The 26,061-nt window shown below is 40.4% G+C and overlaps 2 protein-coding genes across 5 annotated transcripts in view; both read right to left on the bottom strand.

Annotated features, from left to right (window-relative positions):
- Nucleotides 1-23,656, bottom strand: part of KMT2E (lysine methyltransferase 2E (inactive)) — a 97,502-nt gene extending 73,846 nt beyond the window's left edge. For 3 of the 4 annotated variants that reach the window (XM_008149890.3, XM_054726555.1, XM_028158650.2), the window contains exon 1: nt 23,293-23,655. The gene's annotated coding sequence lies outside the window, so the exon portion shown is untranslated. Of the gene's footprint in view, nt 1-23,292 lie in introns of all 4 variants that reach the window. The other variant, XM_028158686.2, reaches the window with a different exon arrangement.
- On the bottom strand, nt 289-1,056 carry LOC103293518 (stress-associated endoplasmic reticulum protein 1). Its single transcript, XM_054726558.1, has one exon. The coding sequence runs from the start codon at nt 732-734 to the stop codon at nt 534-536; it is 201 nt and encodes a 66-aa protein (XP_054582533.1). The 5' UTR covers nt 735-1,056; the 3' UTR covers nt 289-533.
- Nucleotides 23,657-26,061: the final 2,405 nt, after the last annotated feature.

The raw sequence follows: 26,061 nt of genomic DNA, 5'->3' as shown, positions 1-26,061 counted from the left end.
CTAGGCTAACTGTATAGTTGTTCCATTTATAAGCACCTTATTACAGCACAGGTCCATGACCCTATATGGGAGTGTGCTTTCAATTCAAGATATTGTAATAAGTGCCTAGCTATATAAAAACCGTAAGATTCCAAATTTTAAATTAAGCTAACTGCATGTACTCATTAGGCTTAACAAAATCTAGACCCTGTCCTCACAGACTTAATCTAATTACCAATACTGTATACTGTCTTAATAACCACATTAAAAAACTTACTCTTTAATGACTGAATAAGTAGGGTCCACTAATGTAGCTTAACAATCAAAATTTTATTGCTTTATTCATGTGGTGCTTTTGCAAGGCACTGTGGTATGGACTAGAAAATTTGGAATGACTTGTGAAAAAACCTTGGAATGACACATGAATGATGATATGAAAAATAATTCTGAGGCAGGATGATTTACTGAATTGTTTTTAACCAGGGTATCAAACATCGGGAATGAGTTCAAGTTAAAATTCACAGGAGAATGGAAACATCTTAAGGTCAGTCTCTTCACATGCCCATCCTGATACTTTGAATAATCTGGAAAATTGCAGAACCACAAACAACAAAAATGAAGAGAGCCAATAACCAGGGTCCTACGGAGGCCTTCTCTTCGGGAGCATTTCTCGAGGTCTTGGCTACGTTGCCGCGCTGGGTGATATTCTTGCTGTGCTTCTCGTTAGCCATACGGATCCGCTGTTTGGCGACCATCTTCGCGGCGCCACCGCTAACCCAAACCACCCCTCGGCCTCGCTCGCTCCCCCTCGGGCCGCTGCGACGCCCCGCTCCCGGTGCCGCGCCGCGGGAACGGGGAGGGTCTCCGGCGGGCGCTACGTTGGACCTGAGCGGCAGGCGCGGTGCTGGGCGCTAGCGGGCGTGGGGCGCCGGCTGCCTGGGAACCCGGGCGCGCCGGCGAGCGAGGCTGGAGCGCGGGAGGGCGGCAGGCCCGGAGGAGGCTCGCACCGCCGCCGCCGGGAGCGTGGAGTGAAAGAGGAAGAAACGAAACAAGTGGACCTCGTAACCCGTCAGCTCGAACTACCTATTATTTTTTATTAGTATCTGTTATGCCCCAAAATGTTGGAGATCACTAACCTCTGGTGTAAAATCTAGTAAAATGTGGCCTTTTATACAAGGGGCAATTCAGTGGTTGAAATCTGGTTAGATCAGAGTCTACAGGTATAAATATACAATATATTTTTCCTACACACATAAAACTGTTCTTAGAATGAGTTTCCTCTTTGTTCATACCAGAGAATAAAACTAACAAAAGTGATTTCATTTTAAAACAGTTACCTATTCCCTTTTTTCACTTGCCATATGGCCCACAATCATATATCTTATAATGTATTGTTCCATATACAAATGCAGAAGAAAAAGAATTTTCAAACTTATAATCACATAAAATTTACTTTTATGTAAAAAAAATCGTGAGCACTGTAAAGCATAATACCACACATTTCAATGGGTTCTAAAATTTCAGGTAAAAAATACTGTTATTGCCCTGTCTGGTTTGGCACAGTGGATAAAGCGTCGGCCTGTGGATTGGAAGGTCGAGTTCAAGTCCGGTCAATAGCACATGCCTGGTTGCGGGCTTGATCCCCAGTAGGGGGCGTGCAGGAGGAAGCCAATCAATGATTCTCTCATCACTGATGTTTCTCTTCCTTTCTCTCTGAAATCAATAAAAATGTATTTTAAAGAAAAAAAAATACTGTTATCTACATGAGTAACTTTTAAGTTGTGCTCTCAGCAGTCCTGGGAGAGTTGGGGATTGAGATAGTAGGAGAAAACAGAGTTAGAGAAGTTAAAAGAAAATGAGAGACAGCATGTTCTTTATTTTTTTTTAATATATTTTTATTGATTTCAGAGAGAGAGGGAGAGGGAGAGATAGAAACATCAATGATGAGAGAGAATCACTGATAGGCTGCCTCCTGCACTCCCCCTACGGGGATCGAGCCAGCAACCTGGGCCTGTGCCCTTGACCGGAATCAAAACCAGGACCCGTCAGTCCACAGGCTGACGCTCTATCCACTGAGCCAAACCAGCCAGGGCAACAACATGTTCTAAAAGGAAAATTCTGAAGCTGCATATTCTATGTGGTAACTACCAAATAAGAAAATAACATTAAATGGAACACTACTTAGCAACATAAAAGGAACAAACTACTGACACATGTAACACCTTGGATAAATCTCAAAGAAATTATGCTGAGTAGGAAACAAAAAAAAACCCACTCCCCAAAGGTCACATACTGTATAATTCCATTTATATAACATTCTTGAATGACAAATTATAAAGAAGAACAGATTAGTATAAGAGGGCAACACCAGGGATCCTTGTGGTGATGAAACTATTCTGTATGTTAATTATGGTGGTGGATACAGGAACCTACAGGTGATACACACACACACACACACGTGTAAAAGTTAAAATGGGGACACCTGAACAAAAATGTGTGGATTGTATCAATTTCAATATTTTGGTAATGAGAGCAAAATAGAAACAGAGGCATGGATTCATGGTACAGTCTGACAGTTGTTAGAGAGGGGGGGAGTTGAGAGGCTAGAAGAAAAAAGGTAGAGATTAAAGAAAAAAAGCACATACATATATATATAACACATAGACACATATTCCCTCTAGTAATAGCCAGAGGAAAAGGGGTTGCAGGTAGGTGGAGGTGAGCAAAGGGAGGATAAATGGGGACAGAAAGAGACTTTGCTTTGGGAGATAGGCGCATGATGCAGTGTGTAGATGATGTTTTATTGAGTTGTATCCTTGAAAACTATATGGTTTTGTGAAGCAATATCACCCCAATAAATTCTATAAAAAAATTAAAAAAACAAAATATCTGGGCAAAGAAAAAAAATATTCTAGTCATGAAACTGTATTACAGTTTTACAAGATGCTATCATCATTGAGGAAAACTGGGTAAAGGATACACAGAATTTCTCTGTATTATTTCTTACAACTGCATGTGAATCTATAATTACCTCAAAAATAAACACTTAATTTTATAAATTGCATTAAAATGGTGACCTTCAAATTTTGAGTATTGACAGAAACTTTCCTACAGATCAAACTGTACACAGAAATCTAAGCATCTATTTTGTTCTAGAAGGAAAAAAAATTGTTTTAATATCCTACAGTTTTCTCAATGATTGCTAGTGTCAACTTGATGTGTTTTGTTAAGGAGGCCACAGCCAGGTATAATGAGAGAAGGCCACAAGTAATGTCTGCTAATGGGCACAGTAGGCATTTGTTCCTCATATTTGCTATGACATATTTTTCTGTCTGTGGTTAAACAGGGTTGTAAGGGTATGTTCCTGCTTGCGTATCAGTATATCATCCACATACCAGTTAAGTTGCATGAAAACCCTAAGGCTTTCTGGAGAATAGTTTGAAACATCACAGGCTAAAAGAAAATAATTACTGACTCAACATGTGATGTAAGAAATTAACTTCATTGGTAAATTCCATTTGTCCAAAGGAAGAAAATAATACTCTTCCAAAAAGTAGTGTTAAAGTCTGTTGTAATTAAAAATCAAACATAATAACAAAGCTCCTGCATTTCTTTTAATCACACATATAGATACATAAATTATTTTATTGATTTTTTTTAGAGAGAGGGAGAGAGAGAGATAGAAACATCAATAAGAAACATCAATCGGCTGCCTCCTGCATGCCCCCTACTGGGGATGGAACCCACAGCACACAACCGGAACACATAGACTGGAAAATGAACCAGTAGGACTGACATTCAAACCACTGAGCCACACCAGGCAGGCATCGCATATATATTTTATACTAGAGGCCCGGTGCACGAAATTCGTGCATGGAGGGGGGTTGTCCCTCAGCCCAGCCTGTACCCTCTCCAATCTGGGACCCCTTGAGGGATGTCCGACTGCCCGTTTAGGCCCGATCTCACAATCCAGGACTGCTGGCTCCCAACTGCTTGCCTGCCTGCCTTCCTGATTGCCTCCAACCACTTCTGCCTGCCAGCCTGATCACCCCCTAACCACTCTGCTGCTAGCCTGTTTGCCCCCAACTTCCCTCCTCTGCCAGCCTGGTCACCCCTAACTGCCCTCTCCTGCAGGGTTGATCACCTCCAACTGCCCTCCCTTGCAGGCTTGGTCCCTCTCAACTGCCCTCCCTTGCAGGCTGGGTGCCTCCCAACTGCCCTATCCTGCTGGCCATCTTGTGGTGGCCATCTTGTGTCCACATGGGGGCAGGATCTTTGACCACATGTGGGCAGCTATATTGTGTGTTGCAGTGATGATCAATCTGCATATTACTCTTTTATTAGATAGGATAGAGGCCTGATACAGGGGTGGGGTCCAGCTGGTTTGCCCTGAGGGCATCCCGGGTCAGGTGGGGGTTCCCTTGGGGTGTGGGGCAGCCTGAGCGAGGGGCCTGTGGTGGTTTGCAGGCTGGCCACGCCCCCTGGTAACCCAAGGGGAGGCCCTGGTATCTGGAATTTATTTTCCTTCTACAATTGAAACTTTGTAGCTTGGAGCGGAGCCAAGCCTGGGGCTCCCTCCGAGGCTGGCAGCCATTTGTGTTGGGGTTATAATTGAAACTTTGTTGCCTTAAGCAGGTGGGCCCGGCCAGGGTGTTCGGAAAGCTTTGCTTCCCCTGTTGCCGACGGCAACCCTGGCCTGCTCTCTCAAGCTCCATTCTGCCGCCATTTGTTTGAATTTGTTTACCTTCTATAATTGAAACTTTGTAGCTTGAGTGGAGGCTTAGGGTGGGACTGACACTCAAACCACTGAGCCACACCAGGCAGGCATCGCATATATATTTTATATATTAGTAGACTATTAAATTGGTTCATTCTTGTTTTTATTTTTTGTTTTGTTAATCCTCACCTGAGGATATGTTTTTCCTATTGATTTTTAGAGAGAGTGGGAGAGAGGGGGAGAGATAGAGAAAGAGAACCGTCGATTGGTTGCCTACCACCAGTGCCCACTGGGCCTTAGTCCTCAGGCCAATGCTCTATCCACTGAACAAAACCAGCTAGGGCTTGCTTTATTTATTTTTTTAGCATTCAAATAAGTATTCCATCAGATAAGGCATCCTTTTTGACTAAAACAAAGTTGGCAGTATTTTATTCAATAATTCTTTATTCTAATCTCAAATAAAATAATGCATTCATTCTCCAGAATTAAAGATTTCTTCAATCACTATTTTTTTTTTTTTTTTTTTTTAGAGAGGGAAGGAGAGTGATAGAGAGATAAACATTGATGAGAGACAAACATCCATTGGCTGGTCCTGCACACCCCCTACTGGGGATCAGCCTGCAACCCACGCAACCTCTTGGTTCATGAGTCGATGCTCAACCACTGAGCAAAACCGGCCAGGCATATCACTATTTTGAATCATTTCTTTTAGAATAGAGCCTGGCTTGTATGGCTCAGTTGGTTGAGCATTATCCCAAGCATCCAGAGATCTCAGGTTCCATTCTGGGTCAGGGCACATGACTGGGTTACAGGGTCCATCCTCCAGTAGGGGTGGTGTAGGAGACAGCCAATGTTTCTCACACTAATGCTTCTCTCTCCCTAAAATCAATAAAAACACATTTTAAATAATAAAAATAATGGGCATCAACTCCAATTAACAGGAATTGAACAAACCTTTCTGATCCATCTACATTTTATCTCAGACCTAGTCTACCAGAATAATTCCCTAAGTGGTCTTTCTCCCTATTTGCACTTGACCTTTAAACCAGTGGTTCTCAAACATAGATCGACGAACTGCTACTTTTCATATATCTGGGGTTGGCAGTTGAAAATGACATTTTCCTGCCTTAGGTAGTTTGGTTCAGTGGATAGAACACCAGCCTGCAGATTGAAGGATCCCAGGTTCGATTCCAGACAAGGGCACATGCCTGGGTTTGATCCCCAGTAGGGGGCGTGCAAGAGGCAGCCAATCAATGATTCTCATCATTGATGTTTCTATCTCTTTCCCTCTGCCTTCCTCTCTGAATAGATATTAAAAAAAGAAAATGATATATTCCTAAGCCTCACCCCAGAGATACTGATTTAGTAGGTCTGGGCTGTGACCCAGATGTCTTATCTCAAAAAAAAGGAGGGGGGAAAGTGAGGGAGAACATTCACTCCAGTGCTCTATTCTAGAACAACTACTTAAACATTAAACAAAATATACTTCAAAACCCACTAGTTTCCTAATTTTGACCTCTTCAAAAAAGCATAGTAGCTCACAGTACTAACAGTCAAGTTCCTAATCTTGGAACTTAACAGGTTACCTTATTCCATACTAATATTCCAATATATAAATTATGCCAGTCTCTTTCCTATTGTTGGAATATCCTTGCTCATCCCCTTCAAATTTTCTAAAGTTATTTTTCTTTGTTTATAACCATCCCACCAAATAAGTATCTTATTAAATCTTCAAGGATCACTTAAATACCTTGAAGCCTTCTCAACTTCCCAACTTAAACATCTCTGCCACAAAACTAGCTTTTGAGGTCTCTAGTAGATCAACCTCCTGAGGACTGTTTCCTCATCTATAAACAAAAATCTGACCAGGTTAACTAAAAAAACCTGTTCTAGCTATAAAACTTATCCACACCACTAATCTCTTCCCTTTGTAACCTCCTAAAAAATGTATTATATTTTTTAACCACTGGTTTATATTTTTGACACATTTTAAATCAGCTGTTAGATACATAACTTGCACAATTAAATCATCTATTTCACCCTATAGCAAGCACTAAGATAGTTTACATATTAGCTCTCAAAGCCCATAGTGGCTAAGATACCACTTAAAAACAAAACAATACAAAACACCTGCCACTGAAGAATGTTAGTGATCGATTTCCTTCTGGAAACTTTTTTGTTTTTTTCTTATTGTTTCTCTTTCCCTTATTGTGCTAAAATGTGGTTGGTCCTCAAGGCACAATCCTCCCCAATATTACTCTCCATCCATCTTGTGTGTGGGGTTTTTTTTAAATCCTCATCCAAGGATATGTTTTTTTATTAACTTGAGAGGAAGGGAGAGTGAGGGGGTAAAGAGGAGAGGACGAGAGGATGAGAGGAGGAGAGGAGAAAAGAGAGGGGAGGGGAGGGGAGGGGAGGGAGAAATATCAATGTGAGAGTGAAATATCACATTGGTTGCCTTTCTTACTCACCCCTCCCACCCCTCCCCGCCCCCCCCGCCCCGCCCCAGAGCCCCAGACTGGAGATGGAACCTGCAACCTAGGTATGTGCCCTAAAATCAAACTTCAAACTGAATCTTTTCCACACTACTTCTTCCATTCCATTTCTTATTTGGACCCCTTTAGTACCCCAGTTCTTTTTTTAATCCTACTTTTTAATCTAGTCTCCTATTACCGTATTTTCCGGCGTATAAGACGACTGGGCGTATAGAAGACTTTCCTGGGTTAAAAAGTCGTCTTATACGCCGGAAAATACAGTATATTTCGTTATCCAATCTTCTGTGCCTTCCCAAGTGTTTAAGATCCATTCTTCCTCAGTTTCCATGGCCCCCACTATCATCTTCGTCATCAGAATAATTTCTAAAAAACAATAACCCTTCCAGTTTATCACCATTAAGTTCTGAGTACCTTGTCTCCAAACATTATAAGAAATCTTGAGTGTTATTTAAGCACCACCACCCAATTATGGCAACTATTCTATTATTTCACATTTATTGAGCATATACTATGTGCTGGATACTGCTCTAGGTGCTAGGGAATGAACTAATGAAATTAAGTTGCTTGTAAAGCATTTAAATGAGCTAGGCCTTAGCAGTGGTCGGCAAACTCATTAGTCCACAGAGCCAAATATCAACAGTACAACGGTTGAAATTTCTTTTGAGAGCCAAATTTTTTAAACTTAAACTTCTTCTAATGCCACTTCTTCAAAATACTCACCCAGGCCGTGGTATTTGGTGGAAGAGCCACACTCAAGGGGCCAAAGAGCCGCATGTGGCTCTCGAGCCGCAGTTTGCCGACCACGGAGCTAGGGCAATCTAATTAATCAAGGGTGGAGTAGTCTTCTTAAGCAACTGCCTTTGATTAATGAGTTTTGTATTGTTATTACCTTGCCTAAAATTAAGTCTTTTTTTTTTTTTAAATAAGGATGTTTATTAAGGACATTTCTAGCCCACAGTTAAGGATCATACTCTGTTCAATAATCCACTGTCAGACCTCATCCCCACTCAATGTAAATGACATTAGGGAGGCCGGGCCACAGGTAGATTCTATTAATCCCACAGTAAGGGGTCCCTCCCATAGTCAGGTATAGCTATACTTGGGGGATGAAGAGGGTAATCCTTTGATTAAAACATTCCTCTATACCCTGCCTCTAATTCCTTCTTACTTTCTAAGACCCTGGGTCAAAGGGCTAGTCCCATAATGTGTAACAAGGTAGATTTAGTCTTTTATAAGGATCAATAGAAAGCTATGATGGTTTTCAGATGACTTGGATTTGAATTCTTGAGCAGTCACTCCTTTGCTATGTGATCCTCAGTCTCTCTAGGCCTCTCCTGAAAAAATGGGTAAAATATCTACCACCCAGAGTTTCTGTTTAGACTAAATAAAATATGTAAGTACATAAACATACTGTAGATATTTACTTATGACAGTTGTCTTGTCTCTTAAAAAACGTATAATATATTTTTACTGATTTTTAGAGAGTAAGGGAAAGAGAGCTAGAAACATTGATCAGCTGCCTCCTGTACTCGCCCTACTGGGGATTGGGCCTGCAAACCAGGCATATGCCCTGATTAGGAATCAAACCAATAACCTCTTGGTTCATGAGTCGATGCTCTCAACCACTGAGCTACACCGATTGGACTGTCTTGCCTCTTAGAATTAAAGGCATGAAGTTGTTATTCAACCCAATCGTAATTTAATCAATTCTAATCACAATACTGTTGATCACTAAGGCCACTCAAATGGTGAAAAAACGGCAGCTCTATTACTGTTCTGAAGTTATCTTAATATTCCACACATATTTAAAATATTTACTATAAAAATCTTAAGTCTAAAATAAGAGTGCTTTAATACCTAAGTATTTAACAACCCACAAAATCAGGAAAAGATCACAGCGATTAAAACAACACACAAATACTTTCAATGTTTAAACCATTTACTTCTACATCATTTTCCCCAGTCCTTTAATTACAAGACTTACAGTATTCAAAGATCCACTTCTTCCTCTTTATATATTAATATAAATAGAAAAACAAAAACCTGGAAGTTTATTAACTTATTATGCATCTTGTTCAAAACAGGCTTTTAAAGTAGCCTATCTTGCACAAGGCATACAATCACTGAGAAAATTTACAATAAAGGGAAAAATAAAATGTCAAGAATGAAGTTAGTAATTACAACGAGTGCTGTAAGTGACCGGTATATTTGTTATGAGATGAGCTACACCCTCTTTCACTTTCAAACTTCATTTAAAGAACTTTCTATGAAGAGGTTATATGTTAATAGAAAATAATCAACATGTACTGAGCTAACTGGCCACTCTTATTAAATACTTTCCCCCAAATCCTTAAGGAACCATTTACTTTAGAAGGTAAGAGGTGTAAACTTTCAATTGCCTGTAAGTGATAGTTTAGGCTGTATTAGAAGAAATTTCTTTTTAAATATCAACCGTCACTCTAGATTAAATTTAAACAATAAATATCACAGTATCTCAGATTTGTATTCTGAAAGTAATTACACAAAGAACTTTTGTCTTTTGGTACAATCATGCCATTTCCATAATACCTTGGAATTCCAAGTTAAAATTACCAGTTTTAACTTAGAATTCAAAATCAAGCAATTATTGCATTACTGTGTAACTAATAGGTTACTACTAACATATAGCAACTAGATTATAATACACCAAACAATTATAGGCTAAAATTTAAAAACTACAAACTGATCTATATATATAAAAGCCCAGCAACCTGAACAGCAGAACGACCAGAATGACCGGTAGCTATGATGTGCACTGCAGTAGCTGACCAGCCTGATCAGGGCCCCAATCGGCACTCCCCGCCTCCGGCCAGCTGTGTCCCTGATCAGCTCCCAACACCCTAATCAGGGGCAGGACCAGCCAGCCAACCTCCCACATCCCATCCCCTCCCCTCTCCCCTGCCAGCCCAGCCCGATCAGCCCCAATCGGGGCAGGCTGGCCGGATCCCACCTGTACACGAATTTGTGCACCAGGCCTCTAGTTTAGAGATATTAGCCAACACAGTCATCAGTTACTTCACTTAGGAAGTATGTGCAAAATCAGCAAGCCAAAATTAGTAGCTACCAGGATACTTTCACATAGAGGGCATTTAACTATTTACCAGTAAATGGATCTAGTTTATATTATTAGTGTTAGAATGGTCTGAAAGAAGAGAACAATTTAAATCTCAGAAGATAACAAAAGTTATTAAACCTTGACATTTGAATGTATCTGTTAGATTCCAGATAAAGCCTGTCATTACATCTAGATATGGTCCCCACTGGACAAACCAGTCAGATTCTACAAAAGAATTTTTAGATTCCCAAAATACTAAATGAATAAAGGAAGTTACAGAATATCATATGATCCATCCCCTTTTAGTTAAAAAAAAAAAATAGAAATTTACATATTAAAAAATAGGGACTAGGAATCTGTGAATTCATCAAAGTCAAACAGTTAACAAAAAATCATAAAAAATTATGATTTTTGGTTTTAGAGTATTTCAAGGCAGACAATCAATTAGACACTTGTGGAGTAATGTGAATGGAGGCTTCCTTCCAGATTTTTATTATTTTCCCCCATAATCTTTTAGCTATCTTACCCATACCTAACTTAAAAAAAAAAAACAAAAAAAAAAAAACAGACACCATTTATTGTTTGTCTTACCCATACCTACCTTTTTAAAAACAAAAAAACAGTCACCATTTATTAAGTGCCAGGGCTAGATACTTTACCTAATATCATGAATCATAATATCCCTACACTGCCATCCTGACCAGAAGCTTACAGATACTTAAAAACAACAATTTTCTTCAGCAATTAATTTATTTAGTTTCCCAAAGCATTTAACTTCATTTTCATTTAAACAATTCTCTCTTCACACTCATACCATTGTGGTATATGTAATATCTAATTAAATAATATAAACACAATATAAGTACAATAGGATAAATCAATTTAGGAACAATCTTATGACCTTTTTTCTTTTTTTTTAAATTTCTTTATTGATTAAGGTATCACATATTCATCCTCATCCCCCCATTCCCATCCCACACCCCTCCCCCCGTATGCAATCATATGACTTTTATAAGCATTCTATACAACAGTGGGAGCAGCAAAGATTAGTTTGCATCATTCAACATGCAATGGGCATTAGTGGGGTTTTTTTTAAATCTTAGAGCCAGGCATCAAACCCAAAATCTAGGTATGTACCCTGACCGGGAATCGAACCCGCTCCAACCAACTGAGCCACACTAGCCAGGGCAGGCATTAGTATTTTTAAAAGAAAGAATATTTAGTCCGGCCAGCATGGCTCAGAGGTTGAGCGTCAACCTATGAAGCAGATCATGGTTTGATTCCGTCAGGGCACATAGCCCAGGTTGCAGGCTCGATCCCCAGTGTGGGGCGCTCTCATAGTTGATGGTTCTATCTCTCTCTCCCTTCCTCTCTGAAATCAATTTAAAAAAATGTATTTTCTTAAAGGAATATTAATCCTGTAGTTTGGTTAAATGACGGGTAAGGAACTTCTACAGTATCTACATAAAGCACTATAGGAAAAATATATAAATACTATAAATAGAGATCACCTCAGTGTTAGGGTCACCGAAGGAGGTACGCACAAAGCCAAAAGTGGTAAGAATTTTAAGTTTATTACATCATCTAGAAAACTAGATGGGCTGAGCCCCAAAATGGCGCCAGCACCAGGGATGAGAAGGTTTTGGGGAAACTCTCTGGGCTGTCTGGATCCTGGGAAAATCCAGAAGGGAAATATAATGGTCTTAGCAAGTGGAATGTGGTCTAAGCGAAAGGGAATGTTGTTGCAAAATGATCTAAAGGTCAGTTTCTCAGGGTAGGGGGTATCGATTAAATTATGTGATCAGACCTAACACAAAGCATCTGAGAAACATTAGGGATGAGAATCAGAGACTCACTTTTTTTTCAGAAACAACTAGAGCTCTATGAATTTCACACAAATTAACTAGTTGAATTTTCAAAACTACTCCATAAGGTAGACTCTATTATCTCCATTTTGTAGATCAAAAAACTAAGGCACATAAAGGTAAGTAACTTGCCCAAGGTCACACAGCAGTGCAACCTGGTTTGAGTGCAGTCAAACCAAAGCACTGTGGTCCTACAGTTTCTCTTAAGCTCTTTGCAATACTGCCTCTAAAGAAGTACTGTTGGAGTTTTTTAGTAAGTTCTTGTAATTACTTCCATAATCTTAAAAAATGGGGGGAGCGGCAGGATTATCATGTCCCAGTATGTCACTTCCTGAAGCAGATTTTTCAGTAGTTTTCCCAGAGTCCATACTCTTATCCTAGCATTCATGGCTCACCACAACTTGATCCAATTTGTATTGCTATAATTCCAATCCAAGACTTTTAACCAAACAGCACATGCATTGTGGAAACCAGTACATCAGATCATCTTAAACTGGGATGTACAGAAGCACTAAATATATATGGTCTATCACATGATATTGCACAAAAACCAGTGTTTCCTTTATTCAGAGAATCCAAAAATAGTGTCTCAAGAGGGGAGTCAACATGGCTTCTTAGAAAAGTATAAAGCACCAACTATCAGTACCTAAAGTTTAATCCTCAATCAACCACTTTTTAACTATATTGAGTTTAATCCTCAATCAACCACTTTTTAAAAATCTCTCTCCACAAGTTACTTAACAACCTTGGGAAATTTATTTAACCTCCTTGGGGCTTAATCTACTTGTAGCATAAAAGAGCTGGAACAGTATAAAAATCAGCTGAGACTAAAATACCAATTCAAGACCCCACTAGATGTGATTATTATGTAGGTGTGGAATGGGGACCCAAGAATGTTCATTTTTAATAAGCATTCCATGTAAATAATACATGTCCCACAATGAGAAATATTTAATTAAAAGATCTCAAAAGCCCTGGCTGATGTGGCTCAGTTGGTTGAGCACCATCCCATGCACCAAAAGATTGCTGGTTCAATTCCCAGTCAGGCCACATACCCAGGTTGCAGTTTCGATCCCCAGTTGGGGTGCATACAGGAGCAACTGGCTGATGTTTCTCTATCACACTAATGTATCTCTCTCTAAAATCAATAAAAACATTTTTTGGGGGGGAAAAATCTCATAAATCAATTCTGACTCTAGTTTCTCCATTTCACTTAACAGGGTGCTACTTTCCATGTCCAAAACACAAGTTCTGGCATAAAAAGAAAATTCTCTACTTCGTCATGGGATTTGTTTTTGCACCTTTCACCCAATACTTTAAAAAAATAAGAAGAAGAAGAAGAAGAAGAAGAAGAAGAAGAAGAAGAAGAAGAAGAAGAAGAAGAGGAGGAGGAGGAGGAGGAGGAGGAGGAGGAGGAAGAAGAAGAAGAAGAAGAAGAGAAGAAGAAGAAGAAGAAGAAGAAGAAGAAGAAGAAGAACAAAGAAGAAGAAGAAGAAGAAGAAGAAGAAGAAGAAGAAGAAGAAGAAGAAACAACAATGGAAGAAGAAGAAGAAGAAGAAGAAGAAGAAGAAGAAGAAGAAGAAGAAGAAGAAGAAGAAGAAGAAGAAACAACAATGGAAGAAGAAGAAGAAGAAGAAGAAGAAGAAGAAGAAGAAGAAGAAGAAGAAGAAACAAGAAGAAGAAGAAGAACAAGAAGAAGAAGAAGAAGAAGAAGAAGAAGAAGAAGAAGAAGAAGAAGAAGAAGAAGAAGGAGAAGAAACAACAATGGAAGGAGAAGGAGAAGGAGAAGGAGAAGGAGAAGGAGAAGGAGAAGGAGAAGGAGAAGGAGAAGGAGAAGAAGAAGAAGAAACAACAATGGATGAGATTTGGCAGTCCTACAAACTGAACTTGCATTCTCTTAAGACAGATACAGTTGATTCAACTAAGTTTTATTTTTTAAAATATATTTTTATTTATTTCAGAGAGGGAGGGAGAAATAGAAACATCAATGATGAGAGAGAATCATTGATTGCAGGCCTTCTGAGCTTTCCTCCAATGGGTATGTATTTCTTTATATACAAGTTCCAATAACCACACAATGCTTTGTCCTAAGAGTTATAGATATTTGATGCTCTGCTGTATTCAATGTACCACCTTAACAACCCCTTTTTAAAAAGTAATGTCTTGCATATCTATTAAAAAACAAAAACAAAAAACCTGTCTCGCCCTAGCCAGTTTAGTTCCGTGGATAGAGTGTCAGCCCTCGGACAGAAGCGTCCTGGGTTCGATTTCGGTCAAGGGCATGTACCAGGGTTGCAGGCTTGAACCCCGCCCCTGGTCAGTGTGTGTGCAGGAGGCAACAAATTGATGTGTCTCTCTCATATCGCTGTTTCTCTCTATTTCTCCCCCTCCTTTCCACTCTCTATCTAAAAAAAAAAAAAGAAAAGAAAAAAAAAAAGATCAGGTGAGTATTAGCAAAAACAAACAAAAAACACCTGTCTCAATCATTTCAGAAAAATGTATTTTATTTCAAAAAAATTATCTGAAGATTTTAATGAAGGAAGGGGAATATCACCAGAATTAAAATACTTACTTTCAGCTTTGTCTAAAAAGTCAAACTACTAGCATTAGCAGCAATTCATAAATCTAAACAAGTGTAACTCAGGGCTCATTTAGCAGTAATTCTGAAAACTAAATGAGGAATTAGAACCACATCATTAAAAAAATAATTTAACAATCTAAATACTTAATTTCTGTGTTTTGGATTTCAAATAAGACCAGCATTCAAGAACCTATTCTAAATCGCATTTGTGTCGGAAGCTATGCAGAAATACTATTTGATACTATCTAAATTTCAATACTTCCCCCCCCTCAAATTTTCTTTTATTCATGATTACAAAAGTGACCCACATGCATTACAGAAAAAAACAGAAGAGAAAAGCAAGTAAAACTTCCACAATCCCAATTACCTGGAAAGAAACCACTGCAAAAACCTTGTTGTATTCACAATCACCATAGCAAAAATTTATTCAGGAAAGAAGCATCAATATATGCCAAGTCTCAGAGAGGACGGTCTGATGAGGAACAGAATATTTACACAATTTCAAAATATCTCTCCACAAGTTACTTAACAATGACAAAATGACAAACACTAACTATACAATTGAGAAACTACTTAACACCTTAACTAAGCAATCAAAATAAACTTCCTGGTAAGGTGTTAAAAAAAAAAAGGCATCAAGTGTCTCCAGATGATAGAAAAACACATATTACTTATCTAGTATTCCAGCCAAAAATGAAAAATCTGAATCTAATCATGAAGAAATCTTAAACAAACCCAAAATGAGTTATATAATCTGCCAATGTCACAAAAGATAAAGACTGAGGAACTCTTCCAGATTAAAGGAGACTAGAGACCTGAGAATTAAATACAATCTGTGATTCTGGAGTGGCTAGTGTATCAGAAAAAAAGAAAAAAAAAGCTAATAAAGAGCATTATTGGGACAACTGATGAAAACAGACTATGGACAATATTAAAATGTTGTAGTTTAAATACTACATCAATGCTAAATTTCCTGAATTTAACCACTCTGGTTACCTAAAAAAAAAAGATATTTGTTCTTAGGAAATTAATACAGTACTTAAGGATTGTAAGAGGGCATGATATGTACAATCTACTCTCAAATGGAAAATTTATATGTGTATATGTATGTATATATATTGACAAAATGTTAAAAATCAGGAGATCTGTAAGGGTATAAAGAAGTTTTGTACTATTCATGTAACTTTTCTATATGTTTGAAATTATTTCAAAATGACAAATTAAAACAAAAAAAAACTGGGTTATTTTAAAAGCATTCCTCAACACACATACACACACACACACACACACACACACACACACACACACGTATACTACAGGCCCAATGCATGAAAATTCGTGCAAGAGTAGGCCTTCCTTCCCCCGGTTTCCAGCACCGGCTTTCCTCAGGCACCTGGAACCCAGGCTTCCCTCCTCTGGCTGCTGGCAGGAACCTGGAACCCAGGCTGGCTTCCTTCCTGCCGCCCGAAAGCACCCGGGACCTGGGCTTGCTTCCCCAGGCCCCAGCTTAGGAAGGACGTCTGGAAGACGTCCGGTCTAATTAGCATATTACCCTTTTATTATTACAGATTCATTCATTGGTTTGATTCCAATTAGTTTTGGAGGCCCTCTCAAGTACATCTGTGAAAAAAAGGCAGTTGTTTTCAGATGAATTGGAAGTGTCCCTTTCTTGCTTTCCATCCAAGGAAACTCCCCACCCTCCACACACACACACACACAACATAAATACTTACCCTACCCCATCCAGTCACAGCTAATTAGAAGGATCAAGGTGGAGAATAGTGGCTCTCTGACCCCTTCTCAATTCCTGTGAGGCCCAATTGTACTTTCTTTAAATAAGTTCTGTGAGAATTCCCTATAGCTTTATAACAAATCTTTTATTTAAGCTAGTTGGGGCTGATTTATTTTTCCTTATAGCCAAACAAACCCTGAAACAACAGGCTTTTGAAAAGTAGAAATAAATGGTGCAAGACAAATAATTAAATTAATCTTTTGTCTGTGCTTCAAAAATACTGTTTTTTGTATTGGGGGGGATAAATGGTGATGGAAGGAGACTAGACTTTGGGTGATGAACACACAATACAATATACAGATGATGTGTTATAAAACCGTACACTTGAAACCTATATAAATTTTATTAACCAGTCACCCCAATAAATTAAAAAATATTGTTTTAGTGGGGGCTTAATGGTAAGATGTAACAAGGCTGTGTCAATTCAACCAATTATACACCTTCCTTTAAAGAGAAGCAGAAAAGCAAACATGGAACAATCTTATTTTCTGGAGAAGAGTATGTAGCAGACTAAATCAGATCATCCCCCCTCCCCCAACCTCAATTAATTTATGGCTGCCGAAGCACAGTCCCACCAGTCACATCAAGAATCTTCCTATCTTTTGACACACTATTGAAAAGGAAATGGGTTTTCAAATTCTGTATCCTGTCTTTCTTTAAATAACATATAAAGCAGGATAAAAGAAATTCAAGAGGTCTCTCTCAAAAATAGAAACTACTAAATTTCATTATTACTTTGAACTAGGAAAAACAATATTAATAGATTTTATCTTTCTCATATATAGTCTCCTGATATGTGAACTTCTGAAAAAACAAAACTGTGTGTTTTTTTCCTGATAATTATCCTAAGTGATAATGGTTAATTCTTTTAACTAACCATTCCTCATTTTTTTGCTAAAAACCATTATTGATACTAGGCTTTATCTTACCCTTAGACCAACAGTGAAAAAAATGGAAATCAAGGAAAATTGTTTGTCTTTAAGTAAAAAATGTCTTAAATATCCTTTGAAAACAAGTCAACATAGATTAAAATTTTTAAAAATTTTCTGGTCTCGCCATGACTGGTTTGGCTCAGTAGACAGAGCATCGGCCTGCGGACTGAAGGGTGCTGGTTTCGATTCCAGTCAAGGGCATGTACCTTGGTTGCGGGCACATCCCCAGTAGGGGGTGTGCAGGAGGCAGCTGATCAATGTTTCTCTCTCATCGATGTTTCTAACTCTCTATCCCTCTCCCTTCCTCTCTGTAAAAAATCAATAAAATATATTTTTAAAAAATGTTCTGGTCTCAGATAAAATGTTAGATAACATAATTACGTGAACTTACTTTAAAATTACCTTATAGATACTACAAACCAAAACTAACTCAATCCCACCAATATATTACTTTGCTTTCTGCCACAGGCTCAGACCTTAAATGCTGCAACCACATTGGCTATAACACAGGTGTGATTACTCAATTTAATCTTTCTCAATAACAAACTTCAGGACCAAGAATGTTTATTACTTTGGATTAACTCTAAATTGAGCAATCATCTAATAGTTGCTAGAAAATTCTCTCTCTTCTTCAGTTGTTTAGAATAAAGAAAGCTGCATAATAACTTGTTTCTCATGTTGATCTTTATGCAGGTCCTTTCTCAAAACAAGATTTCATATTTGAGACAGTTTTAAAATGCAAAAATAAATATTTTAATTAAAAGTAATCTGTGACTGACCTGTTACATTCAAAATGACCAACATCACAAACAGTTTAGGTAAATAACCAAATCAGATTTTTTATAAAGCTGTAAAATTCACCTAAAATACAAAAATGGCTTTTCTAAACAGTCTAAAAATAAATTTATGAGCTGTCCATGAGGAAAAAACAACTGATTTCATATTAAGTGAAACATAGAACTACTGTTCTCTTGACTCTAAGTAAAAAGCATATGTTACCAATGATTAATAAAAACTTCTCATTCTTAAAAGACACAAATAAATCACATTAGCCTGAGTCAACAACATTTGAATTATAAATGCAGCACTTAGCAAAAAGGTTCACAATAACAAACAAAAAAATTTCTTTTGGTTAAGTCCTACCTCTTTATAAAATACGAATTGTTTGATTGCAATAGCAAAAATTTTAGTTAAATACTGTCTACTTCAAATTTAATGCACTTAAAAACAATTTTCAACCACAAATATTACTCTTCCATATTAAATAAATATTTAGGTAATACAAAATATTATCTTTCACTACTAAAAAAACACACGAGACTCCTCTCAACATGTATACATTGGAAAAGAGACAGTAAAAAAAAAAGACAGTGAGCCACTCCAATATTAACCCAGCCTAAAAGCTAGCTAACTTTTATACAGCAACATCTCAAATAGTATCTATACAAATAAAAAGGTAATATGCTAATTAGACCAGGAAACCTTCCGGGAGACCTACCGGATGTCCTTCTGGACAAAGCCATGGTGGCAGGCAGAGGCAGAGGCGGTTTGGGGCGATCAGGCCAGGAGGGGAGAGCAGTTGGGGGAGATCAGGCTGGCAGGGGGGAGGAGCAGTTGGGGGCAATCAGGCCTAAACCCGAAGTTGGACATTCCCCAAGGGGTCCCAGATTGGAGAGGGTGTAGGCTGGGCTGAGGGACACTACCCCCCCATGCATGAATTTCATGCACTGGGCCACTAGTCCTTTATATTTTGCCAGTCAAAACACAAAAATAATTTTATCATAAAATAAAAGTAATTCTGTATTCAACATTAAAAAGTAAGTCTCACTGGATACAAGTATTTAACACTTATTCTAACATATGACATGAAACAGTTCCCTGATCACTATGAATATTTGAGATGTAAATGTGTTCACTTAAACAAAAGCTTTAAATTCAATAATTGGTGCCTACCATCTGCTAAGAATAAATCCTTTGACGATAAAAGCTATTATACGCTATTAAATTTTTAAAAAATAAATGTAGCGTCTTTTAAGAAAATTCCATTCTAATATTTCTTAAGAAGTTTTTAATAGCTCTTCAAAGTCCAATTGGTTTTATATAACATTTTAAACACACAATGGTAGTACACATTAAAATCCCAGTAGTAACTTCCAGAAAAGCTGAATTGTTAGGATTTATATAACATACTTTTAAAAATAAAACCATAAGTTTAAAGGTCTGATGCATGAAAATAGGTACTTTATTCTTAGAAATAAAATACCAATTTAAGAAGTTATCATTTTGCTAAGACCACTAAGGTATGGATGGATTAAGGGAAATAATTTTTCCTAACTTATTAATTGGCTTTTTTCCTCACTTCCTCATTTTTAGATCCAAGAAGTCTTAGAATTTACTGTGGTATATATGGTAAGAATTCGCTGGCTGGAAGCTGTGAGGAAGACAAACAAGCCAAAATTGTAAGAGAGTTATCAGAGACCTAAGGAGTTGAAGGGAAATGAAGAAGCCCCATAAAAAGGTTCTAAACTTAAATTCAGATCAAAGGGATTCTATAACTCACACTGACAACAAAAGGAAGTATGATCAAAATGTAGTCTCTAAAAATAAAATTTGCTCTCCAATTACATTATGATTTTCTACAAACCCAGTTAAACAGATAAACAACTAATCCCTCAAACTCAGCTATCCTAAGAACAAAGACCATTTGACTAGTTTTCCCCCAAGGGACCAAGTGTTTCAAAACTCTGGAAACAAAAATTATGCCTAACCTTTTAAAAATTTGCCTCGACAATCCCAACTTAAAACTTAGTCAACTGGGATGTACAGCAATAAAAAACAAACATTGATAGCCATGTTATTTATAAAGTAACCACTTAAAATAAAGTGTAATATACTTAAAAAAAAAAAAAGCCAGTCTGGTTTTATAGGAACCAAAACATATCAAAACAAAAAGAAGCAAACAAACAAAACCCAAAGCAATGAAGCAGGCCAGTATGAGGAAAACTATTCGAGTGAAGGCAGCTTTTTTTTATAGTAATTTCTAACTTGATATTGTTTGTTTGAAGCTAAATTAAGTCCACATGCTTTATGTGTCTAGACCTGACCAAGGTCACTATCAAGAAAAACCTGGGTATAGACAATGTTTCCTCCTATGGCTACATAAACCAAATCTCCCTAAGAGTATACTGATTTCCTACATTAGATAGTAATTTAAAAGTACCAACTTAACCACCGTTATTAATCACTTAGTCTTTCAAACAAATGCACAATCTTTACACAGGAGTTAAGGATCTGTACTTATATGATCACTCAGCATATTACAAACCCCTCCACAAACTCTCCCACTACCCATCAACATTTCACTTTACAGTAAAATAAAATATTTCAGAGACTCTAAGTAAGGTTGATTGCTCAGTCTTCCATGATGAAACTCCGTGTCAGTTATTTTTACAATAATTTTGTAGAATAGAAACTTATCAATCTAGTTCAAATATGAACTTTATGATTCTCTTATTCCGTTGTATATATTTAGAGCAAAATTTACAATAGAATAAGAGAATCATAAAAGCGTATATATTCTCCAACCTTTTTAAGTACTGCTGGATTAAAAGGCACTCATCTTTCAGTTGCTTCTCAATCAGAATGGTCATTAAATGCCATTAATTGCCCACTCATATCTCACTGCTTAATTCAGGCCAAAAAAATTGACCTCCCACTATAGAGATGAAATCATCATTCACACTTTAAAAAAATACAGCTAAATTACACCACTTCATTTTCTGCATCAATCTATAAGATTCTGAAATTAGCACAAAGTGGATTCAAGACCCTGTTATGGTGTGGCTTTCATTTAAAGTCTATTAGGAGTGACTAAATTTCACATCCTATTACAGATAAATGGGCACACTGGGGACAGGGGGATCATGAACTAAAACCATACTTTTTTTATCTACATAATTATGATAATGTGCCATAAGACAATATCAAAAGGCAGCAAAGCATGGAGCTTCACTTTATTAAATAAAATACACAATTACCTTAGAAAATTCTTAAGGAATTCTTAAATATATGGGGGAAATGGATGCAAAATTTAATAGTGAGAAAAACAAGCATCTCCACACCCTGTGAAGTAACAGGTTTGGGCTTGTTTGTACAGCTCCCTAAAAATTAATCTGAGAGAGTACAAAAACCATAATTCACAAAATTGGTAAAGACTTGGATGGGAAACATTTCACTCTAGATTAAAACATCTAGTCATACAAACCAGATCGCACTTACACACTTATTAAACATTTTAATTTACTTTAGCATACTGACTGAAAGATGCTTGGATTAAACCGAGCAAAAACTATTATTTGTCCCGAATGATTTTTGTTTTAATGTGTAAAAGAGTACCTAGCTTCACTAGTGAAATTTCTAAGGCTACTACCTGAGTGTTATTTTTTTCCAAAGTGGTGTCTGTCACTTTATTTGCCTCTCAGGAAAAACCAATAAAATCAATCAACTAAAACACAGCATTGTAATTTGCAGTAAAGTCCACATATTTTTGTTAACAGTTTAAGGAAGAAAAAAGCCCAGTCTTTCCATGTAAACATAATAAGCCTGTAATATGCTGCAGACAAACGCACTGCATGGGGTGTGGAGGACCCGAGCTGATTAGATTACCACAACATCAGCCTGGGGCCGCCATTTTTAGAATCTGTAAAGGACAAAAGAGGGAAATTTCACTTTTTACTTCCCATCTCGGAAATTAAAGGGGAAAACGGACTATTTTCCAATTAGGTATTGATGTCTCCAGCCTAGAGCTGAATGCACCTCACTTAATTCTGCCCCCAAGGTTTCCAGACCTCCAAATACTTCACATTTATTCACATCTCCAAAAAGGGGGTAAACAGGAAAAACGGGGTTTACTCTAACGCCAACTCTAGCGCTTTCTCTTTGCATTCAAATTGTATCATTTTTAAGGCAGTGTAGCAAGAACGGGTCTCTACGGAACTAAGGCCAGGGGAAGGGAGCACTCGGATTGTTGTTTCTCTCCCTCCTCCCCCGTTCAGCACAGTGAACCGTTTGTTTCTCTTCTGTGTCTGCTGCCAGTGTTTGTGCCAATGCCTTGGTCAAAATAAGCTTTTCTGAAATGTGCCACACTGTGGATTCTGAGCCTCCGGTGCAGTAAAGGGCAGCGATAATGCCCGCGAAGTGGGGGAGGAGGCACAAGGCTGGGGACTGGGGTGACCACCTCAGGGGCGGGTTTACCTTCCCCCGGGGAGGATGAGAGGCTGCCTCCTCCTCCCACAAAGGGAGGCAGAGACCCAGGCCGTTCGCTCACCCCCTTCGCTATGGACGGTAAAATTATCCCGGAGGCTGCCGGTGAAGAAATGGAAGAAAATGAGGCCTAGGATTGTCAGCACCTGAACAAGATGCAGTGGAGGGAAGGGAGGGCTGGCAGCTCCTGGGACCCCCCCCCCCCTTCGACCAAACCCTTCTAACAGCCACAAGCCCCCCTCGTCACCCCAGCAGCCCTAACCTGCCCAGGAGGAGGGCACCCCGCCCCTAACTCCCGCTCTCCAGGGGGGTTAACCGCCAGTTTCCCCTTCCCCAGCCCTAAAACCCGCCATAATGCTCCCTTTCCGAGGGACAGGGAAGAGATAGGGTAAATTCTATTCCAACAAGCAACGTCTGGCCCCAACCAAGATTACCAGAGAGTCAACGTCTCCTCCCCCGCCCCCCACCAAAGGATTAAGATGAGGGGACCCCCCCCCTGTCCCCCCTTTGAAACACACACGTCCCTCCACCCCGCCAAAGCCCCATGGACTCCCAAAGAGACGACAGGCACTGACCTGTGATGCTCACACACCAGACACCCGAACCCCGTTATTTGTTCGACCCCCGAGGGAGCCTCTCCACACCTTCGCGATCAGACGACCCCCCGACAGCAGCCACTGCGGACGCAGGACCCGGCTCCACACACCCCCTCCCCAAACAGCAGCGCGCAGCCTCTTCAGCAACCGAGGAACAGGGGAGGGGGCACTCCGTCCGTCAGCGGGAACGCGGAGGCGACGGCGAGGCTGCTCCGAGTGTCTGTGGCCCCTCTGCTGCCGCTCCCGAACTCAGGCACGGTTTCCGACTGGGCCCCCTGCGCTCGCTCAGTGTCACTGCCTCTTGCTCTGGGAAAATGGCGGACACGGCGGCGGCGGCGGCGGCCGCGGCGGCGGCGGCGGCGGCGGCGGCGTCCGCGGCGTCCAGTGCACGGGGCTTGCCCGCCCCGCTCCGCAGGGGCAGAGGGGGAGGGGACGAGGCTGCCCGCCGCCATTTTGCTTGTGGGCTGCCACCCTCCGCTGTTGCCTCTCCAGAGGCTGCAAAACCGGCACCTGGAGGCCGAGAGGGGAACGGAATCTCCGTCTTTCCCACAAAAAGATGCATTCAACAATTCACGTGGAGGTTTGGGGGAAGTTTCGGTATCTGGTGGGATTGATTCTTTACCCCTTTTCCCCCCCGAGTAGCCCTCCAGCCTGGATATCGGTGAGCTTGGGCCTGCCACGGCGGGATGGAAGCCTGATGCCCCGTAGGCCCTGGGAACGACCACCTCCTCCCGTCACCCTCCTAAGTCAGTGCACTTTCTCCCACTCTCAGTCCCGGCCTTCCGCTCCCCCCACCCCAGGCTGGCCTCCAGGCGCTAGGGGAACTCGGGGTGTAAAATGACACCCACTGGGGGCTGAGGCGGCTCCAGTGCGCAGGCTCTGGGCACAGGATAAAAGCGGAGCTGGCGAGCCCAGCGCCGTCTCGATGGAGGAGCGAGAAACGGAAGAGATCGGGGGAGAGCAGTAAGAAAAATACAGCCGCCATCAGCGCCGCCTCCCTGCCACCGTGTATCGGGGTAAAAAGCTGTCGTTGCTGTCGGTGCAGTTGCTGTCGCTGCCTCCTACTTCCCTTAGCCCCGGGGAAGAAGGATCTCCCCGCCGAGGGACAATGCGGGGAAGGGAGCGGGAGCTCCTGTCTGTGGCGGTGACACAATGGGGGAGGGGCAGAGAAGAAAAAAGGACAAGGCCAGAGAAGAAAACATGGGTCCCCCCCGCGCCCCCCTAAAATGGCACGGTGATTCCCGCTCTTGCTTTCGGGGTCTTTCCCCGAAATGGCGGTTTCCGTCTCGTCCTTGCCTCACAGCGACCCGAACGTCTGGGTAAACCGGGTGGGGAGAGGCAGAGGCGGCCCAAGCAGCCAATCGGTGCTTGATGGGTTCCGTCCGGCGCGCTGTGATTGGCTGGCGATGACTTCATGTTGCAGCAGCGGGTGGGGCCAGAGCCCTGAGGGAGGCTGTTGTAAAGGCAGAGTGGGAGAAGTGACGGCGGTGTTCGTTGCTGCCGCGCCGATGTGGAACCCAGGCAGTGGCGAAGGGACTCTCAAGGCTCTTCCCTGACATTTTCTCCTGTCCCTGCGCGAGGTGAGGGCCCCGGCTCGGCCTCTGCGGAACTTTGGGGCGCTGGCGCGGACGAGGAGACACAGTTGCTCCCATGACTTTTTGTAACTGCGTCAGGGCAAGATGGCGCTGGGCCTCCTTGGGGCGCGGGGGGAGAGGCACGTCCTCCGCCGTCGCAGCGCATGTGACTGGGCTGCATTCCTGTGGGGTTTGGCTGGGACCCAGGCTGGGGCGGGGAGGGGAAAGGGCTTGGGCGGAGGAGCCTGGCGCGGTTGGCTTTGGCGACCTGAAGAGGAAGAGATGACTGTTGGAGTGCTTCCCCTCCCCCAGACAGCTTACCCGCTGCGGCCGCGGGGGGCCGGGACGGACACTCCTTACGGGGTGTGACGGCTGTCGGCGGAGGAGGTTTGGCGCCCTGTTTTGTTATCTGCCTGTCTCCTTGCAAAGCCTACTTAACCTAAGGTGGCAGGTCCCTGTTGTGGAAATTTGAATCAACTGTGAGCCCTTGGAGCCACTAACTAGACTTCTGGGCCACAACGCAAGGAGTGTCAATTATTATCTGAGAAAACAAAGTTTTTCAGACCGAATAAAAAGTAGTCCCTAAATTTGGAAGCAGGTATAAATAACACCCAGGAACACTTTTTAATTTTATAAAAGTTACCCCCCCAAAAAAGGAATATATCTGAATTTTGAGGGCCCTTTTCAAACTTTCTGTACCTTCCATCTGAACTTTTCCCTGTCTGTATCTTCTACAAGAATGTGCAATGTTATCAGTGGATTTGCTTTTCTGTTTAAATGGAAGCATGATCAGTAATACAGAATAAAATCTGCTAGTGTAATCTGAAGTTTTAAGGCTGCTTTCAATACTTGTATGTTGTCTTTCTGTCTCCCTCTTACGTATAGTTTTTTAAAATAAAATTATAACCACTTGGTAAATATTAAGATTCCTGCACCATTATGAAACATTAAAGCCTTCTTTAAACCACTTTTGTGGAGGTGTGAATTTAGTTTTAGTTTCTGAAACCTTGCTAGGTGAAGATCTCCAGCAATTTAAAAATTCTTAAGGTTTAAATTGGCATATCAATAAGAAAGACTCACTTTTTAAACTTTTTTTATTCCCACTTGGCCAAACTAGTATAGTAGCCATTATCTAAACTAGTGAAGATTTAAAAGACTTCTTCCCATGAAGTCA

The sequence above is a fragment of the Eptesicus fuscus genome, chromosome 14 (genome assembly GCF_027574615.1).
Source record: "Eptesicus fuscus isolate TK198812 chromosome 14, DD_ASM_mEF_20220401, whole genome shotgun sequence".
NCBI lineage: Eukaryota > Metazoa > Chordata > Mammalia > Chiroptera > Vespertilionidae > Eptesicus > Eptesicus fuscus.
This window is presented reverse-complemented; position numbering and strand designations above follow the sequence as displayed.